Source organism: Heloderma suspectum, chromosome 10 (genome assembly GCF_057233095.1).
Source record: "Heloderma suspectum isolate Gila_16-S chromosome 10, 16-S_ref, whole genome shotgun sequence".
In the NCBI taxonomy this organism is placed as follows: Eukaryota; Metazoa; Chordata; class Lepidosauria; order Squamata; family Helodermatidae; genus Heloderma; species Heloderma suspectum.
The window spans coordinates 10,254,869-10,275,505 of NC_139467.1; the positions used below are offsets into that span (position 1 = coordinate 10,254,869).

At 45.7% G+C, this 20,637-nt stretch overlaps 1 protein-coding gene across 1 annotated transcript in view; it reads left to right on the forward strand.

Annotated features, from left to right (window-relative positions):
* The first annotated feature begins 1,806 nt into the window (after positions 1 to 1,806).
* Positions 1,807 to 20,637, forward strand: part of LOC146337656 (uncharacterized) — a 39,274-nt gene continuing 20,443 nt past the window's right edge. The window contains exons 1-4 of the mRNA XM_084816296.1: positions 1,807 to 1,825; positions 15,432 to 15,552; positions 19,169 to 19,325; positions 19,993 to 20,626. Coding sequence (XP_084672422.1) covers positions 1,807 to 1,825; positions 15,432 to 15,552; positions 19,169 to 19,325; positions 19,993 to 20,626 — 931 coding nt within the window. The remainder of the gene's footprint in view (positions 1,826 to 15,431; positions 15,553 to 19,168; positions 19,326 to 19,992; positions 20,627 to 20,637) is intronic.

The following is a 20,637-nucleotide window of genomic DNA, read 5'->3' on the forward strand; positions in this document are numbered from 1 at the left end:
GATGAATTTCAATGTGTGCATCGCTAGTTAGAGTGTACCAGCTGTGAGGGTATTGTATCTCAACCAGACCCACTTCCCATGACCCTGGAAGGTCCAGAGATCTTGCTAGGCATATAGTAAATGCAGAGATTGTTCTGTGGGAAAACCTCTGCACAGGCCTTACTAGGCAGGGTAATGTAATACCCACTGTTGCCCATCCTGTTATGCCCTTCTATACAGGTTCACAAAGATCAGAAGCGAGCACCCAACTGTTGAACTTGCTAGGCCAGCCTAACCATTTCACTAGGTGATACTTTCTCCTACCCCTACCTTTTGTAGCCAGGACTTCTTCGATCCTGTACACCCTATCCTCCATGGCATTAACCTTCTGTAATTCTTCAGGATAGAAGGCCCCACTACTGTGTCTCCTTCATAATCTTTTAACTGGTAGACAGGTCTCTTTGCTCTTTGGATGACTTGATCCACTATAAATAACTTTGTGGTGAAATTCTGTTCATAACCCTTTGCAAAGACACCCTTGCTTTTAGAAATCCACACATGATCCCCTTTTCTGAGCAGGGGTGCCTCATGTTTCCTTTTTACAGAGCTCCCATAGACTACTTTCCAAATGGCCAGGGAGTTAGACTGATTAACATCCACAGGCCTAGCTTTGATGGTTCTGTGAAAGCTATGGTTATAACTTTTTAGGAATTGTGGTAGCACATCTATATAAGTGAAGGTATTGTTGGCTGTGAAATACCTCCACATTTTTGTTTTTAAAGTCCTGTTGAATCTCTCAACAACCCCTGCTTTTACCTCAGTATTGGAAACAAAATGGTGTACCCCATGTTTTTTGAATAGACGAACCACATCCTTGTTTAGGAACTCTGTTCCTTTGTCCATCTGTATTTTGATAGGCTGCCTTCTGTCTTGTGTGAAAACTGCTTTAAAAGCTCCAGACACTTCCCTGCCCATTTTGCTTTTTAGAGCGTAAGCCCAGGCATATTTAGACAGAATGTCTATCACTGTTAAAATATACTTGTAACCGTTGTTGTATTGAGAAAATTGCTTCATGTCGACTAAATCGGCTTGCCATTGTGAATCCGCTATGGTCCTATTTCATTTAAAATGGATCCTGGCTGGTTTATGCAGTGCGTAAGCCTCCTGATTGGTAACCTCTCTTCTGAGCAACGTTTTGCTCTGTTTCTTTGCCTCCTGAAATAAGGGGTTCACTCCACCCAAACTCCCAACTTCACCGGGGTTATAATAAATCTTCTTTAGGATTTCTTCACGCTCTGACATTTTGTAGGTTAACGCAAGAATGGACGCTTAGGGTTACTACAGAGCATTTTTATTGGTGCAAAAGAAACAACCACCACAGAAAACATTATCTTTCTATGACCGTGTCTGGGGAAATACATGACAGGCAGGAAATGTTGACTGTCGGTGAACTCTCGATGTTCAGGTTCTCAATATCACCGTACATTCCATGTCCCTGTGTAAAACAATGAAAAGCTTAGAGTCAGCAGTATGGACCCCCACCCCCGGAATTGCTCGCTAAATACCATTAAGAACAAATCTCAGAAATAAACACTTACTGGTGTGCCGCCTTTCTCTGCCACAACTTCCATCTCCTCTTCCAGATCCTCAAGGGATGTGCGGAAAGTAGACCAGGTTGTGTCAGGATCCCCCAGCTCCATTTTCTCTAAAGACGAGGTGGCTATTTTCATAGGCACCCTGCCACCCATGTCTTCAACAGGCTTCACCTCAGTCCTATCCATACTCCAAGTGGCATGTAACTCGGTTTCAGGAAAAGTTCTTTGCCCCATGGGAAATACAGCTAAAGGTAAGCTGTCTGTTACAGTCGCTGTGACTTCAGCTCCCTTCCCTGGTTTACTGTTTATGACTCCAGGTTTCATAGGTGCAGTTTCCATCTTTCTGGGCTGAATGCACAAGGGTACTGGGAGATGAGTAAAACCTGTAGGTCCCTCAGTCACTCTTGGCTGCGCCACGTTCTCTGTGCAGAAAACATGTCTGGGCATGATAAAAGGCTGTTTTTCTGGGGGCAAGGCGGTGCCTATTGGTCAATGGGGTTGTGGGGCGTGACCTTACAGGGCTAGGCTCTAAGACCTCTTCCTATTGGTCCATGGCGGCATGGTGAGTTCATAGAGGGGTCACTTGACCCCGCAGGACCACTCTGGGCGCAGCTTGGAAAAGGGCCCGTGGGCCATCTCTGTGCCCGTACCTGCTAGGGCTCTAAAACTAATTCCTATTGGTCCATGGCAGCGTGGCGAGTTCATAGAGGGGTCACATGACCCCACTGGGCCAATCTGGGGTGCGGCTTGGAAATGGCACCACGGGCCATTTCCGTGCCTGTGCCACCTAGGGCGCTAAAACCAACTCCTATGGGTCCACGGTGGCATGGCGAGTTCATAGAGGGGTCACATGACCCCTGTCAGGTGACCCTGAAGGTCATATGACCGGTGTCAGCTGATCGCATACACGGGGCTTCCGGCTAGGGCGGAAGTTCCCATCTCAATGGAGGCAGCGCAACTGTCACCTTCGCAAATGGGGCGTGGTTTAGAGTTTGATGCGGGCTCCCCTCCTTTACTACTCCCAGATAACTTGACTGACATTGGGCATTATGCACCTTCACTTCGTGGGGGCGGGGGGCTTCATACATGCCAGTGTTCTGTGTGTCCTTTATTGGGCTGAGAATATTCTAATGCTGGGAGCAGGAGCGCTCCCAAAGAGTCCCTTTACTTTTCTTGCAGGCTGTAGCACTGGGACACTCCCCTTTTCAACTCCGGGATTGGGGCAAGACTATTTATTTATTTATTTATTTATTGCATTTATACCCCACCTTTTTGTCTCTTGCAAGGAACCCAAGGTGGCTTACATTATCCTCCACCTCTCCGTTTTATCCTCACAACAACAACACTGTGAGGTGGGTTGGGCTGAGAGTCTGTGACTGGCCCAAAGTCATCCAGTGAGCTTCCATGGCCGAGTGGGGACTAGAACCCGGCTCTCCCAGCTCCTAATGCAACAGTCTTGCCATTACACCACAATGGCTCTAGAGTGAGACTAGACTAGAGAGTGAGGAGGACTAGATTAAAAGGGGGCAAAGACTACATAAAGGAGACTGATAGGTCAGAATGGGCTAGAGGTTTACAGGTTTATTTTATTTATCATTATTTTCTGTGTAACTATGTGGGTGTGATCCTATGCATGTTTAGACAGAAAATGAGTCTTACAAGTCCCAGCATTCCCCAGCCAAGCATGGTATTTCCCCAACATGTGATGGAAAAGTGTAGCAGCCACCATTTCACACTGAGCAAATGAGTGATTTGGACATGTAGTAACAAGCACAAAACAACTGAACCACTTCCATGGAATCTGCCAGGTGACATTCCTGTCTAAAGAATATTTGGGGTTGGTTCACACATTCATGTTCTTCATTTAATGACTGGAACATGAGCACCATCTTGCATGTATGAATGGGCTGTCAGAGACAGAACTTCCATATCAACTCACATTTTTCTTTTTTTTATTATTAAATTTATTAATCGTCCATCTGGCTGGTCACCCAGCCACTCTGGGAGATGTAGCATATAATAAAACAGTTTAAAACAATAAAATTCTACAATAAAAACATTTTCTAAAATACCCTAACCCACCCCAAATGCCTCCCTGAACAACCACGTTTTTAATGCACGGCGGAAGCTCATTAAAGCGGGGACATGGCAGAGTTCCCTAGGGAGGGAATTCCACAGAGTGGGGGCCACCACAGATAAGGCCCTCTCATCCCCACCAGTCTAGCTGTCCTGGCTGATGGGACAGAGAGAAGGCCATCCAAGGCTGATCTTGTTAAGCGACCTGTCTCGCGTTGCTGGAGGCACTCTTTAAGATAGGCTGGGCCGGAACCATATAGGGTTTTAAAGGTCAAAACCAACACCTTGAATTTGGCCGGAAAACAACTGGTAACCAGTGCAACTCCTTCAGCACTGGAGTGATGTGATCTCGCCGGCGGCTGCCTTTAATCAGGTGAGCCGCCGTGTTCTGTACCAGCTGCAGCTTCCGAACCGTCTTCAAGGGTAACCCCATGTAGAGCGCATTACAGTAGTCATCTTAGGTGCAATCCTATGTGTGCTTTGACAGAAAATAGTCCTACAACTCCCAGCATTCCCCAGCCAGCCATTTATCTGATTTTTCCTTAATGATTTTACTTACAGACATGAAACCTTTTCCCTTTAAATACAAGAAAATATGAAGAAGAGAGAGGGAAGTATTTTCTGTTCGTATTGAAAAACAAAAAAAATCTAATAAGCAGTTAACAACAACAGCAACAAAAAGAATATGCTATCCATTATTTCTATTATGCTTTTAATAATTGTAGTTGTATTATATGTGGTGATTTGTTAGTTTCATCATTGCAAAGTTGTGTTATTTTCTAAGATTGTTTGAGCAATACATCTATGTTTTGTGGTACCGCTTTGTGTCATCTGGCTTGAGAGGTGCTGCAGGGACCATGACCCATGAATACATTCTTGATGCCCAGATGAACCAGTCGAGGTTTACAAATCTGCAAAGTGGTTAGGGACTGGCTATGCAGCTGCAGTCTTCTCTCTTGGTCAGGTACCTCACAGACACACCTTTACCAGATTTGGGAAGTCAACTAGTCAGATGGAAGGCAAACCATTTGCCCTTCATCTCAAGTACTGACCAAAAATGTAAGGAGCCTGAGCACTCTCTGTGGAAAAACCAGACAACTATTTAAAAATAAATATTCCCCTCCTCGCAATCACAGATTTGAGGTTGCTAAGCTTAGTGATACAAGGAGAAGTTCCCCAAGTAGTCAAGCTAGTCCCGAGCACTCTTTCTGCAGCATATTATATCATATAATGGAGCAGCAGGAGTAAATGTTATTTTTCTGATAACTTTAAATGATAGAAGTTTTTTGGGGGAGGAAACTGTTCATATACTGTGAGGGCATTAAATGCACACAGTGAAATTGAGTAAGTAATTCCAAGGCCACATACAGTATATGAAGCTTTTAGGAACCATGAAATTCCCCTTATACAACACCAACATCTATTTGGTGAGTTTTTTGGAATTCCTCCAGGAAGACAGAGACATGGACAGTTAGGGCAAAACTAGCATTGAATAACCATAATAGGCAATAATGGGCTGTCCATAATAGGTTAGAGATATAATCTTCAGCAAAGGAGATCGTTACCTTGTCATGGTGCTGGAGCTTGAGCACCTCAATGACATCATGAGCTAAACCGTGAAGGGACACCCCAGACGGGAAGGTCATGGCAGAGAGGTCAGACTAAATACGATCCCTGGGGAAGGAAATGGCAACCCACCCCAGTATTCTTGCCATGTAAACTAAACGGATCAGTACAACCAGAGATATGTTGGTATACCATCAGAAGATTGGACTCCCAGGTCAGAAGATGGTCAAAATGCTACTGGGGAGGAACAGAGGATAAGTTCAACTAGCCCCAGATGTGATGATGCAGCTAGCTCAAAGCCGAAAGGACGGCTAGCAGCCGATGGTGCGGGTGGTGAACGACGAATCCGACGTTCTAAAGATCAACACATCATAGGAACCTGGAATGTAAGATCTATGAGCCAGGGCAAATTGGATGTGGTTAATGGGGAGATGTCAAGATTAAATATAGACATTTGGGGGGTCAGTGAACTGAAATGGACTGGAATGGGCCATTTCACATCAAATGACCACCAGATCTACTACTGTGGACAAGAAGACCACAGAAGAAATGGAGTAGCCTTCATAATTAATAATAAAGTGGCTAAAGCAGTGCTTGGATACAATCCAAAAAATGACAGAATGATCTCAATTTGAATTCAGGGTAAGCCATTTAACATCACAGTGATCCAGATATACGCCCCAACCACAGATGCTGAAGAAGCAGAAGTAGATCAGTTCTATGAGGATCTGTAGCACCTACTGGATAGTATGCCAAAAAAAGATGTTATTTTCATTATAGGAGACTGGAATGCTAAGGTGGGTAGTCAAACGACACCTGGAATTACAGGCAAGCATGGTCTGGGAGAACAAAATGAAGCAGGACATAGGCTGATAGAATTTTCCCAAGACAACTCACTGTGCATAACAAACACTCTCTTCCAACAAGCTAAGAGATGACTTTATACATGGACTTCACCAGACGGTCGACACCGAAATCACATTGACTACTTCCTTTGTAGCCAAAGGTGGCGGACATCTATGCAGTTGGTAAAAACAAGACCCGGAGCTGATTGTAGTTCAGATCATGAACTTCTTATTGTACAATTTAGAATCAGACTAAAGAGAATAGGGAAGACCCACAGATCAGTTAGATATGAGCTCACTAATATTCCTCATGAATATGCAGTGGAGGTGAAGAATAGATTTAAGGGACTAGATTTAGTAGATAGGGTCCCGGAAGAACTATGGACAGAAGTTCGCAACATTGTTCAGGAGGCGGCAACAAAAAACGTCCCAAAGAAAAAGAAAACCAAGAAGGCAAGATGGTTGTCTGCTGAGACACTGGAAGCAGCCCAAGAAAGAAGGAAAGCAAAAGGCAACAGTGATAGGGGAAGATATGCCCAATTGAATGCAAAATTCCAGAGGTTAGCCAGAAGAGATAAGGAATTATTTTTAAACAAGCAATGTGCAGAAGCAGAAGAAGATAATAGAATAGGAAGGACAAGAGACCTCTTCCAGAAAATTAGAAACATCAGAGGTAAATTCCAGGCAAAAATGGGTATGATCAAAAACAAAGATGGCAAAGACCTAACAGAAGCAGAAGAGATCAAGAAAAGGTGGCAAGAATATACGGAAGATCTGTATAGGAAGGATAATATCAGGGATAGATTTGACAGTGTGGTCAGTGAGCTAGAGCCAGACATCCTGAAGAGTTGAATGGGCCTTAAGAAGCATTGCTAATAACAAGGCAGCAGGAGATGACGGTATCCCAGCTGAACTGTTTAAAATCTTGCAAGATGATGCTGTCAAGGTGATGCATGCCATATGCCAGCAAATTTGGAAAACACAAGAATGGCCAACAGATTGGAAAAAATCAACTTATATCCCCATACCAAAAAAGGGAAGCACCAAAGAATGTTCAAACTATCGAACAGTGTGGCACTTCTTTCACATGCCAGTAAGTTAATGCTCAAGATCTTGCAAGGTAGACTCCAGCAATTCATGGAATGAGAATTGCCAGATGTACAAGCTGGGTTTAGAAAAGGCAGAGGAATTAGAGACCAAATTGCCAATATCCGCTGGATAATGGAGAAAGCCAGGGAGTTTCAGAAAAACATCTATTTCTGTTTTATTGACTATTCTAAAGCCTTTGACTGTGTGGATCATAACAAACTGTGGCAAGTTCTTGGTGGTATGGGGATACCAAGTCATCTTGTCTGCCTCCTGAGGAATCTGTATAACGACCAAGTAGCAACGGTAAGAACAGACCATGGAGCAACGGACTGGTTTAAAATTGGGAAAGGAGTATGGCAGGGTTGTATACTCTCACCCTACCTATTCAACCTGTACACAGAACACATCATGTGACGTGCTGGGCTTGATGAAGCCAAGGCTGGAGTTAAAATCGCTGGAAGAAACATTCACAATCTCAGATATGCAGATGATACCACTTTGATGGCTGAAAGCGAGGAGGAGCTGAGGAGCCTCATCACGAAGGTGAAAGAAGAAAGTGCAAAAGCTGGGTCGCAGTTAAACCTAAAAAAACCAAGATTATGGCAACCAGCTTGATTGAGAACTGGCAAATAGAGGGAGAAAACGTGGAGGCAGTGACGGACTTTGTCTTTCTAGGTGCAAAGATTACTGCAGACGCTGACTGCAGCCAGGAAATCAGAAGACGTTTACTTCTTGGGAGGACAGCAATGACAAATCTTGATAAAATAGTGAAGAGCAGAGACATCACACTGACAACAAAGGTCTGCATAGTTAAAGCAATGGTATTCCCCGTAGTAACCTATGGCTGCGAGAGCTGGACCATAAGGAAGGCTGAACGAAGGAAGATAGATGCATTTGAACTGTGGTGCTGGAGGAAAATTCTGAGAGTGCCTTGGACTGCAAGAAGATCAAACCAGTCCATCCTCCAGGAAATCAAGCCAGACTGCTCACTTGAGGGAATGATATTAAAGGCAAAACTGAAGTACTTTGGCCACATCATGAGAAGACAGGATACCCTGGAGAAGATGCTGATGCTAGGGAAAGTGGAAGGCCAAAGGAAGAGGGGCCGACCAAGGGCAAGATGGATGGATGATATTCTGGAGGTGACGGACTTGACCTTGGGGGAGCTGGGGGTGGCGACAGCCGACAGGAAGCTCTGGCGTGGGCTGGTCCATGAAGTCATGAAGAGTCAGAAGCGACTGAATGAGTAAACAACAACAATAATAGGATTATGCCCAGATAAGAAATAAAATTCCCATGTGGTTTGCTTCTAAAATACAAGCTCTTGAAGCTTTAGGACCAAATGTCACAAGACCTGAACACCATAGAATTTGTGCATTTATCTTACCAGAAAGACTAATGCCCCCACTAACTGAATGTCAGTCATCTACACAGTTATTCAGTGGGTTAAATACAGCTGTGAATGGAACCCTCACTATTACAGATCTGAGTTCTGTTTTACAGAAAATTACAGCTAAATGAGGCCCTGCGGCAGCAATGTCCCTTGGATTAAGAATATAACCCAATTTTAATGCTTGTTGGGAAATAATAATATTATTTCCTAATATGCATTAAAATTGGGTAATCTTAGAACATCAGTTTTGGGGCAGAGTATGGGTGGATTAGAAAAGTAAATGATGAAGAAGCAGAAGCAGAGAGTTCTATTTATTGAGATTCAGCAAAAATAGGGAAAGCACTCCAAACTTGATCTGATTCCCAATGAAGAAAACGAAATTCAGGAATTTACAAATGCTGTCAGGAAGTATGTACATCTCCAGGCAGGGACACACTGGGTGAAGGGGGGAAAGGACAGCATCTAGAGGACAAAACCCAAAATAAAAAGTCCACTAAAAAGAGATCACCCACAAACCAAGATAATGGAAGGCAGATTAGCTCTCAGCCAACCACTTATCAAAAATAGGGAAGAATATTCAGAAGAGCACTCAGGGTACCATCTAAGGAAACAACACTCAATTAAATACCTAGGCCATTACCAAGGTGATCAGTTCAATTTATCTGTGCAAGGCTGGGAGAGAACCAGTCCCACAATCACAGTCAAACACAGCAAACAGCTCCTGAATCTCAGAGGCAGGATGCAACATACCAGCAAAGAAGAGCCACATCGGTTGAAGCAGAACATCCTGTTTAGGGTGAGGTCAGTGCTAGCAGAAACAGGAAGGCTGGTAACAATTTGGCCCTGGTTGTCTCTAACAACAACAGTGTAAGCTTAGATAAGTGACAAACGAATGCACCTGCTTCTGGACTCCAGAGTGAAGCAAACGGTGATTAGTGTAAAATTTCTCCAGCATTATTTAGTGGCAGGATACAGGAAATCCTAAAGGGGTCCCCTGAAGCTCATCCCTATATAGATGATCTATTTTATTTATTATTTATTTATTACATTTATATCCTGCCATTTTTCCTCTTTAAGAAACCCAAGGCGGTGTACGTAATCCTCCTCCTCTCCATTTTATCCTCACAACAACAACCCTGTGAGGTAGGCTGGGCTGAGAGTCTGTGATTGGCCCAACGTCACCCAGTGAGCTTCCATGGCTGAGTGGGGACTAGAACCCGGATCTCCCAGCTCCTAGTCCAACACTCTAGCCACTACACCACACCGGCTCTTAGATGATACATATAAGAATCTGCCACTGCATTTAGATAGGGACAATAAGATGAAACGTATCTTGGCAAGCAATGGTTATTCAGTACATTTTGGAAAAAGTGCCAGTGCCCAGGAACCAGTGACGTTTCTGGGTCACACCATTATAGAGACATGCAGTGGGGAGGGACTGTAGCTCAGTGGTAGAGCATATGCTTTGGATGTGGAAGGTCCCAGATTTGATCCCTGGCATCTCCAGGTAGGGCAGGAAAACTCCTGCATGGAGAGCCACTGTCAGTTAGTGTCAAAAATACTAGGCTAGGTAGACCCTAGTATCAAATATCTGGTCAGGTACTTAATATCTGGTCTTCCTCCCTTGCAGAGAAGTAAACAACCACGCATAATTTTAGTTGACGATATCAAACCAGCACCCTCCAGCTTTACTCCTCTAGCTTTTCGACCCTGAGTTGAAAACCACCTTGCAGTGGTTCCTCTCCTACTTGGATGTCCGATTCTAGAAGGTGGGGGATTATTGCGCTCCACCTTGGCAAGTATGCTGTGGGGTTCCACAGGACTCTGTTCTATCCCCCGTGCTGTTTAACATCCACATGAAACTGCTTGGGAAGGTTATCTGGAGGTATAGACTGGGATGCCACCAATATGCAGATGACACGCAGCTCTATCTTTCCTTTTTATCAAATCCAGGTGAGGCAGTGGCTGTCCTGAATCAGTGCCTGGGCATGATAATGGACTGGATGAGGGCCAATAAACTGTGACTCGATCCAAACAAGATGGAGGTATTGTTCGTGGGTGGCTCATCTGCCTGGCTAAGTGATGTTGAAACTGTTCTGGAGGGGGTTGCACTCCCCCTTAAAGGATCACGTTCGTAGTTTGAGGGTGCTCTTGGATACTTCAACTGAACAGCCCACAGCCTCTTGGGCCCCAGAGTCCAGTTCAACAGATGTGTCCGGAGAGGGAAAGTCTAATGCTAGCAGACATCGATAAAGAGAGATACGTTTTGAGCCTCCAGTTAGCTTGCTGAACTCCAAGGACTGTCTCCAGGCCTGGATAGAATTAATAGTGGTTCTACTATTCAAGAGAACAGACATGGGACTTTAATACCAGGTGCCTAAATGAGTAATCCTCTGGAAAGAACTGGATTCTTATTCCATAATTTTAGTTAGCTCTAAACCTGATTGCATTAGAGAGAGAGGGCCTCTGGAGTTTGCGTTCAGAAACTATGATGGGGTCTGAAGCTCCTGTTTGAACCAAGCTGCACAGATACTTGTTTAAGATAAAGGACTGAGCTAAGTCCTTTATCTTAATGTTAAGTAGAATGCTAAAAAATACTGAGATTTTAACCTGGTTGAGCAGAGAGATCCTGAAAGAACAAGAATCCAGCTAAACATCATTACCTAATCTTTTCCAACCATGCTTTCTGATTAAAGTTCTTAATCATGATTGTCTTATTGAGAAGAATTAGAACTTTAACTTTAAGAATATGCAAGCCACTATTTCTATTATGCTTTTAATCATCTTAATTGTATTGTCTGTGATTATGTGTCTTGCTTGTTTCATCATTGTCAATATTGTCCGAACAATACGTCTATATTTTGTGGTACCACTTTGTTTTATCTGACTTGAGGGAAGCTTCAGGGATCATTACCCATGAATTCATTCTTTATGCCCAGATTAACCAAGTGAGGTTTACAAATCTGCAAAGAGGTTAGGGTCTGTCTATATAGCTGCAGTGTTCTGTCTTGGTCAGATAAATTGCAGACACACCTGTTCCAGATCCAGGATATCAGCTAGCCACATGGAGTGCAAATGATTTGCCCAACTCAAACAGATCCGCATGCAGATCGCTATTTCCTTACTGGAACTGGGAGAGACAGTTGAGGAAAGAGTAGCTTGAATCATGATCAATGGGATGTGGGTGGGTGTGTATGCATATGGGTGGGGGTGCGCATGCATGTCTGTAAACCCCAGACCCTGAGCCAGGATTGCGTGTGGTCCTTGGGGCTGAAAAGGTTGTGCATCCCAATCTAAATGAAAGAATCTTTAGCTGTTTTTCTGGGAAAACTTGGAATGTACACTTTGTTCTGGTCATGATACCTAGAAAGGATATTGCCAAACTGGAAAAGGTGCAGGAAAGGATGACCAACTCTGGGACTATTTATCTTTGGGGGGAGAAAGGCAAGTAAGGAGAGACATTATTTATTTATTTATTATTTAATTTATTAATTGCCCATCTGGCTGGTCACCCAGCCACTCTGGGCGATGTACAACATACAATAAAACAGTTTAAAACAATAAAATTCTACAATAAAAACATTTTCTAAAATACCCTAACCCACCCCAAATGCCTGCCTGAACAACCATGTTTTTAATGCACGACGGAAGCTCATTAAAGAGGGGGCATGACGGAGTTCCCTAGGGAGGGAGTTCCACAGAGTGGGGGCCACCACAGAAAAGGCCCTCTCCCTCGTCCCAACCAGTCTAGCTGTCCTGGTTGATGGGACAGAGAGAAGGCCATCCGAGGCTGATCTTGTTAAGCGGTCCATCTGGTTCTGCTGGAGGCGCTCCTTAAGATAGGCTGGGCTGGAACCATATAGGGTTTTAAAGGTCAAAACCAACACCTTGAATTTGGCCCAGAAAACAACTGGTAACCAGTGCAACTCCTTCAGCACTGGAGTGATGTGATCTCGCCGGCGGCTGCCTTTAATCAGGCGAGCCGCCGCATTCTGTACCAGCTGCAGTTTCCGAACCGTCTTCAAGGGTAACCCCACGTAGAGCACATTACAGTAGTCTAAACAAGAGGAGACCAGGGCATGTACTACTGATGGGAGCAGAAGGTCAGGAAGGAAGGGGCGCAGCCGCCGTATCAGAGGGAGATGATACAGTGCTGTCCAGCTCACAGCTGACACCTGAGCCTCCATGGACAGCTGGGAGTCCAAAATGACCCCCAGGCTGCGGACCTGGTCTTTCAAGGGTAGCCGTACCCCATTCAACACCAGGTCAACATCCCCTAGCCTCCTCTTGTCTCCCACCAAAAGTACCTCGGTCTTGTCAGGGTTCAGCATCAGCTTATTCCTCCCCATCCAGCCACTCACCGTCTCCAGACATTTGGACAGGGATTCTACGGCCAACCTTGGTGAAGATTTGAATGAGAGGTAGAGCTGTATGTCATCCGCATATTGATGACACTGCACCCCAGACCTCCTGATGATAGCCCCCAGCGCCTTCACATAGATGTTAAATAGCATCAGGGAGAGGATGGAACCCTGTGGCACCCCACAAGTAAGTGGCCAAGGGTCCGAAACCTCCTCTCCCAGTGCTACCCTCTGGTACCTGCCGGAGAGGAAGGACTGGAACCACTGCAATATGGTGTCTCCAACACACTCCAACATGACAGAGGTGTGCAAATTTAAGCATGGTGCGCAGAAAGTGGATAGGAGATATTTATTTATTACATTTCTATCCCGCCTTTCTTCCACCATGGAACTCAAGGTGGCATTCAGGTGGTTCCCAGATGGTTTCCCCTCCAAGCACTGACCAGACGCAAACCTGCTTTGCTTTAGCAAGGTGGCTGCCTCATTTGCCTTCAGGCTATGCCCTAGGATATTATTCCCTCTCTCATAGCACTGGAACCTGGGCTCATCCCATGAAGCCGATTGATGGAAGATTCAGGACAGATAAAAAGAATTCCTTATTCACACAGCGCATAGTTAAACTATGGAATTTGCTACCACAATATGGCCATCTATTTGGATGGCTTTAAAAGGGGATTTAGATGGTTGAATGCAGCATGGCTCTTCTTGTGTTCTAACCCAAAGCACAAAGACATACCTAGCGGATGTAGAATTCCGCAGAAACAGGTGGAAGCAGTCTACGCAGGAAGCAAAAGACACTTGAGAGCCAAAACTGATATCACATGGAAGATTGATGATCAAATTATTGACACACAGTACCTTTTCTTTGATTCATATTAGCTCACTGCTATTTTGATCAGGGAAGAAGTGCTAGGGAGGTGTCAGGGTGGACACTGAGCCCATAGAATCCCAGAGTAGTTCTGATTCTGAGGAAGAGCAGTCGCTCCTGGGAGAGGAGCGCGCTCCTCTTTCCCAGGGCCAACAGCTGATGGAGATTCCTCCCACCAGCATTCCTAGTTTAGTTAGCAGTCCAGGGAGTGACCGAGCACAGATAGCAGACTTGGTGGATGCGCGACGCAGACGCAGAGAGCGGCGCCAGATGGAGGGCGCGGAAAGGAGGCGTAGTGCCTGGTTGGCGCGCAGACAACGGCTGCACCCAGAGGCTCCAAGGGAAAAGGGGAGGGACTCTCCCTAGTCCTTAAGTTCAGGGGTCTGCCAGTAATTCCCTTTCAAACGAGGACCAACTGTTCCAACTTAGGGCATAGGTACTGTGCTGCTCAGATCTAGTTGCGAACAATAGGGTTGTTAAGTTGTAAAAGAAGAATAAAGCTTTGAAAGGAATCCCTTTGTCTGTGTCTGGACTTGGCTACTGGATTAGACTGAGAGAGCCCTCCAAGGAGCCCTTGACAGGAGGGAGCGTTTAACCGCTACCACCTCAAATCTCCCCACTAGCCCCACTGACAAAAAGAACAAAATGTCAGGAGATCAGCCGCCAGATATCCCATGTTATATCTCATCTGGACCTTCATAGTACAGTTTTCTGTCTGTTTTTGATGGTTTCATCTAGTGAACTTTGACAAGAGGCAAGTAATATTTACAGGGTGATAACAGGCAGAGCTGTTCCTACATTGTGCTAAAACAGTTCTGCACCAGATTAGCCCACATTCTGTGCTGGGGCGGAAATGACTTCTATGACTTGTATCAATGGTGCAAATTAAGCATATTGGCCATGTTGGCTGGAGATGATAGGAGTTGTAGTCTGACACATCTGGATGGTGGCAGGTTGGGAAAGGCTGCAATAGATGGTTCTCCTGAGAGAGGAAACAGCCTGCACTTCAGGCTGCACAAAACAGCACTCCATCATGTGAGTATGCGAGTTCCCAGCAAAGGACTGGATGCACCTGATCTTGTCTGATCTCAGAAGCTAAGCAGGGTCAGCCCTGGTTAATACTTGGAATCAGCCTTCCTGCACTGAGCAGGGGGTTGGACTTGATGTTCTTGTAGGCCCCTTCCAACCCTATAATTCTATGATTCTATGATTCATGGTGCTTTGAATCTACACAGTTCTGTATGGTTCTTCACCCTGATAGGAAACCTGGTTTAGCTGTATTTGTCAAGGTGTTGGGTTGATGGCATATATTTCTTTATTTAAATTCCATTTAATCTATTTATTTAGCCACCCCAGACACCTTGCGAGGATTTCATATTTCTGTAATGAAATCTAATATCATCTCTTTATTATCGTTATTGATCATCTTCACTGTTGTCGTCATGATCAATAATCTTGGCACTGCAGTGACATCATCGCTCTGTTCCCTACAGTCTTTTTGGAAGAGTGACACACCTGTATAAACAAGACATTTTGTACTGGTGCAGCACCTGAAAGCCCTATTAAGAAATTCATCACTAGTGTTGATAACCTGATTGTTCTTGCCTAGATGAGTGTTTTGCCTGAAGTGAAGTTTCTCTCTTTTTCTCCACACCACAGCCTCCATCCTCAGTTCCTGCTTCCTGCTGACCCGAGCCCAGAGTGAGAGCCCAAAAGAAATCCCTGTCACATGGAAACCACTAAATCCAATAGAAGGACAGGATGTAACTCTAACACCAGGGTGAGCCTTGGAAAATATTAGCTGCAGCTGGTACTGAGGGAGGAGAACTAAATTGCAGAAGCGGATCTTAACCTATTACCCACCTCTGCATGCTCTAGGGCAGATTAACGGAGCTGCCTATACTGGGCGAGAGACAGCGGGTCCTAACTGCTCCCTTCACATCAGGAATTTAACATCAGCTGACTCTGGAAACTATAGAGTGACGCAAGAAGGAGGTGTAACTGCAGTGGGATATGCGAACATACAGGTCTCAGGTATGACTCTCCCATTCTTCAGCCATTCTGTCCCCAGTATCCTATACTTCAGTATCTGACCCCAGTTATCACCTCTGTCGAGACTAAGGATGGATGAAACTATCAGCTCCAGTGTCACTCAGTTTCTCATTTTTCCATCTTTAAGTTCATTTCACCCAGTTCATGTTCACATGAAAATTTGTATACATTTTTGTATATATTTTCCCAAAATTTATTTATTGATTGATTGATTGCATGTATACCCCGCCTTTCTTCCTCTCGCAAGGAACCCAAGGTGACTTGCATTATCCTCCTCCTCCTCTCCATTTTATCCTCACAACAACAACCCTGTGAGGTGGGTTGGGCTGAGAGTCTGTGACTGGCCCAAAGTCACCCAGTGAGCTTCATGGCTCATGAAAAACACATAAAAAATATGTGTTTTTGCATGCATTTATACTATTAAACACATTTTTGCTAGCAATTTCACCTCATATAATGTGCTTTGCTATGATATATACTCATATTTGTATGTATTTGTGATCGGCAAACTGCACTGCAAAATTTGAAAAAAATACGAATATAAAAGGATGATTGTGTTTAGGTTTGTGTATTGGTTTTTTAATTGTGAATTCATGAGAACCAAGCTAAACAGCAGAGGCTCAAGCTAAACAGTTATTGAGATTTCCTTAAATGTACCCCCCCATCCACATGTGACACACATGGTTCCCCATGATTGGTGTACTCACGCTTTGCCACTGCCTTCTTCAGATGTGAGCAATCGGGCAGGGTCATGAGTTACCCCTTAGCACACATTTACCCTACTGCCATACCCTCAATAACGACAGTTTAAAAAAAAATGGTGAAACTGATTATTTTCCTAGGCTTTCAATGCATGTTCAGGTGCAATTGGGAATTTTGCTCCATGTTAGTGACACTGTAGCACAGGATCAGATGCTGGTAGGGATTCCAGGTGAAGTAATCTGCAGTAAAAGGACAGGATCTTGTGACTGTGCTGTAAAGTTCCCACTTTCTGGAGCTATGGCAGCATTCTGCATGTTGGGGGCCATTTGTGAAGGTGCCTTGAGCTCCCCAGATTCACTACTGAAAAGAAACTGATTCAATGAAGCAGAGAATGAAATCCATTACCGAGTCTGTCTAAAATGGTTCTTTCCTTTGAGCAAATCACACCCAGGGACAAAAGGCTCCTCTCTCCTAGCTGAACCCCTGCAATAACCATGAAAGTGCAGGCTGGCCCATGAACTGGATGAGGGCAACCAATATATGAGATATTCATATTTAGGTTTGCCCACAGGAGAGATGGTTTGCCATCATTCTGGTGTTGTACAGAAGGAAGTGAGGGTCAGTTCTTTCCCAGGTTTCCCAGGTCTGACACACTGGGCAATCTTGTCTTACTATCCTGATTAAACTTGTCCAAGGGTGTCTTCATAGCAACCTTAGCTGGCATAGAGCAATGTCTCAACCCAAGATAGACTGGAGGACCATCAAAATACTTGGGCTTCAGTGCAGTGGTAAGGAGGTGTGGTGGTGAGAAGTGAGCTGAAGGAGAGTATGTCTAAGCCAGCAATTCTTATCAGTAGCTGCCTGGCCCAATTCATATCAGCAAACAGGTAGGGTGGATCCATGCAGTTTGGCATGTGCTGATGTCATTCTGCAGTCCTGCAAAGCTGCAGAAAATGTGCTGAGCATCGGTCCAGTGAAGGGGGAGGGGGTGTTGCTAATTAATCTCTGCTTAGACCCTCCTTAACCCCTATTATTAACACATTAGTAGTGTGTGAATTGGTCCACATTTGCTGGGGAACATAAGCTGTTGCACTCATGTCTTGTTTGTGGTTTTCCTGTGAGCAGCTGGTTGGCCACAGTGTGAACAGAATGCTGGACTAGATGGTCTGATCCAGCACAGCACTTCTTATATTCTTGTTTGCCACTAGAACAGACTTGGTACATTCACACAGACCCCTCTGTGGCTTCATGCATGATCAGCTGTTTGAGTTTACTAGCAGACATGGTTCAAACCATGACCTTTTATATCTGTGTGGTTGTTTTTTAGATATACTTTCTCCCCTTCAGTCACAATGGTGACAAGGTAGATTAATGGCAGTCTTTATAGGCAGCATCAATGCAAGTTTCTAAAAATATGTTTTCCCATTCCAGATCCTACTCCACCAGCAACAAAAGACACTTCTTTGATCCTTTCTGCATCCTTGGCTATGATACTGCTGTTGCTTGAAACACTGCTTTGCCTTTTTCTCTCTGAGTAAGACCCCGGAAGCAAAGCGCCTTGGACTCCTGAGTTCTGCTATCAGCTATAGGGCAGGAATGGTAACTAATAACTGGATCAGGAAAAGGATGGGCAACCAGGACTCCTGGGTTCTCTTGCTGATTAAGGAAGGGGATTGTGTCTTAAGACTTCTAGTGACCTGTTCAATTGATTTCCATGAACTGCTTCTATTTACTTTTATTACCTAGAACAGCCTCTAAAGTTACCTCCTGCTTTGTTAATATAAAGACTGCCTCATTTCTCTCTGTGATTCATGGGCAAAATGAGCCCATGTCCCCCTTCCTCTTTTTAAACATCTTGCTTGCAGAAGAGAGCTGGCGATCTCGAAAGCTTGTACATTGATGTTATGTGATCGCTTGACTAGCCTAATAAAAGTATTATGGAAACATGTATTTTGGACTGTTTCAAATTAAAGCTGATGCTGCCTGTCTTGTGCCGTAAAAATAAAACACACATTTAAAACAAAAGCATGGTGTGCACTGAATGTTAAGACTGGAGTCCCAGTCCCCTCCCTCACTTCAGGGCCTATCATCAGGATCTGACTTCTAGCCAGACGTTTCACTTGGCCTAGTAAAGCTATTGCCCTAATATGGATGTTGAATTTCTTCTCACTGGGGATGCCCAACAAGGTTTTGAGGAATCCCAGAATTCCCTGGGACATGGTTTGAACATGGCCAGGACAGGGCAAAGCTCACTTGAAGCCAGGTGAGGGTGGTTCATCTTGGCTCCTTCTCCAGCCCTGTCCGTGTTCCCCTCTCACTTTGCATCTTAAAGGGCTCTTCAGCACAGATATTCAGCGGAACTGGTCAGCAACACAGGACTATCAGTTTGAGATCTTGCTTTAAGCAAGAGTTTCTATGCCGTTCTAAGTAACTATCAAGATTCCTTTGCACAAACCCTATTTATGCTGTGCCTTTGCTTCTGGAAAACTGGAGCTCTTTTCTGTATCACAACAAGGGCTGGGCCTCATCCTGCTTGTCCAGACCACAGACAATAAACTGATCCTGACCTGAAACCACCACACAGATCCGTTTCGTGTATTGAGGACCCTCTTTCTAAATAAACCCGTTTCTTGTTCCTGCAGGGTGACTGGCCTCATACACCAAGTATCTAACCATTCTTCTTGCCTGGCTATTCATTCCCCACCAAGATCCCTAAGCAGTCATAGAAGGCACGACGTCCGCCTGAGATGGCAGAATTCACAAGAGCCTCAAGAAATGTGCAAGTTTGTCAGTGGACAGGTTAACCTCCTACTAGATTATGCTTTGTGCTAATTAGTGTGGGGAAGGAGGTGTCTTTGGGATTGTCCATTTCTGATACCAAAACGTTTTTGTTATGCCTTCTGATTTATTAGTAATACTTGTATACCACTTAAGATATTAGAACTCCAAGTGCTATTCAATCTCTATTACCACCCTTTCCATCCAGCCACCTGCCCATTAAGCCCAATCCTCCCTCCTCTGCTTGGCAGAGTCTTGGGGCTTTTATTGTGCAATTGTGATTGCTCACAAGTGCACGGTAGTTTGCAGGTCCTTCCCACCTTATCGTCATCCTCCATCATCGTAGGTGTTTTTAGATCGAGGAAACTGCGGTGTGTGTGTGTGTGTTTTTAATGGTGTTATATTTAACAGCATGTAATTGCGCGATTCCGCTACACTGCAGGACCATCTAGTGGCTTTATAATGAAATATATAGAAGGCGGAGAAAGGAAAACCCCCGGGGAACAGCACGTGTAAAGGGGCCGCTCTTACTCCAGCAAAGAATCCGGAAGCAGAAGCCCAGGAAAAGGCGCAGGATAAAAGCCTCATGTAGATTCAGCGAATTGTGCTTTGCGTAAATTGATCACGCAATCCTATACATGTCTCCTAAGGAGTAAATCCCATTGGCATCAATGGCGCTTAATCCCAGGCAAGTGAGTATAAAGTTGCAGCCCAAGAGGCCGTGCGGGAGACGTGGCTCAGGTTGCCCGCCTCGGCTTGGCCCGTCGCCACTTCTCGATCCGGCGCCGCTCCCCTTTCCCTCGCCACTTCTCCGCCCAATGGGTCTCCGACCGTTAGCCCCCAACCGCCTCCCTGCGCGCCCAGCCATCCGGCGCGCTCTCCCGCACCACCACGGCCCCCGCCCGCCTGCCTTCCGCCCGCCCGCCCGCCTCTCGCCGGCCTTCCCGCCGCCGCCCCTCCGAAGGGCTCTCCTCTCTCCGCCGGGCGCGGGCAAGGGGGCGCCTCGCTGCTGAAGGCCCGGCCGGGAGCCGGGCTCGCTCGGGCTCCCGCCGGGGCTGCGGGGAGCGAGGCCGCCCTCTGCCCCCAGCCCCGCAGCCGCCCGGCCGGCCGGCCCGAGTGGAGCGCGGCCCACCAGGGCGGCGGGGCGGGCGGGCAGGACCAGCCGCTCCCGGCCCGGCGCAGCGGAGGCGCAGGAAGCGGGCGAGGCGGGCGGCGCGGCGGCGGCGGCGGCGCGATGGGGCCGAGGCGGGCGGAGCAGCGGCGGCGTCCCGCTTGCGGCGTGCCGGCCTGGAGGGGCTCCCGGCAGGCAGCGGTGCTCGCAGGTGAGCGGGGT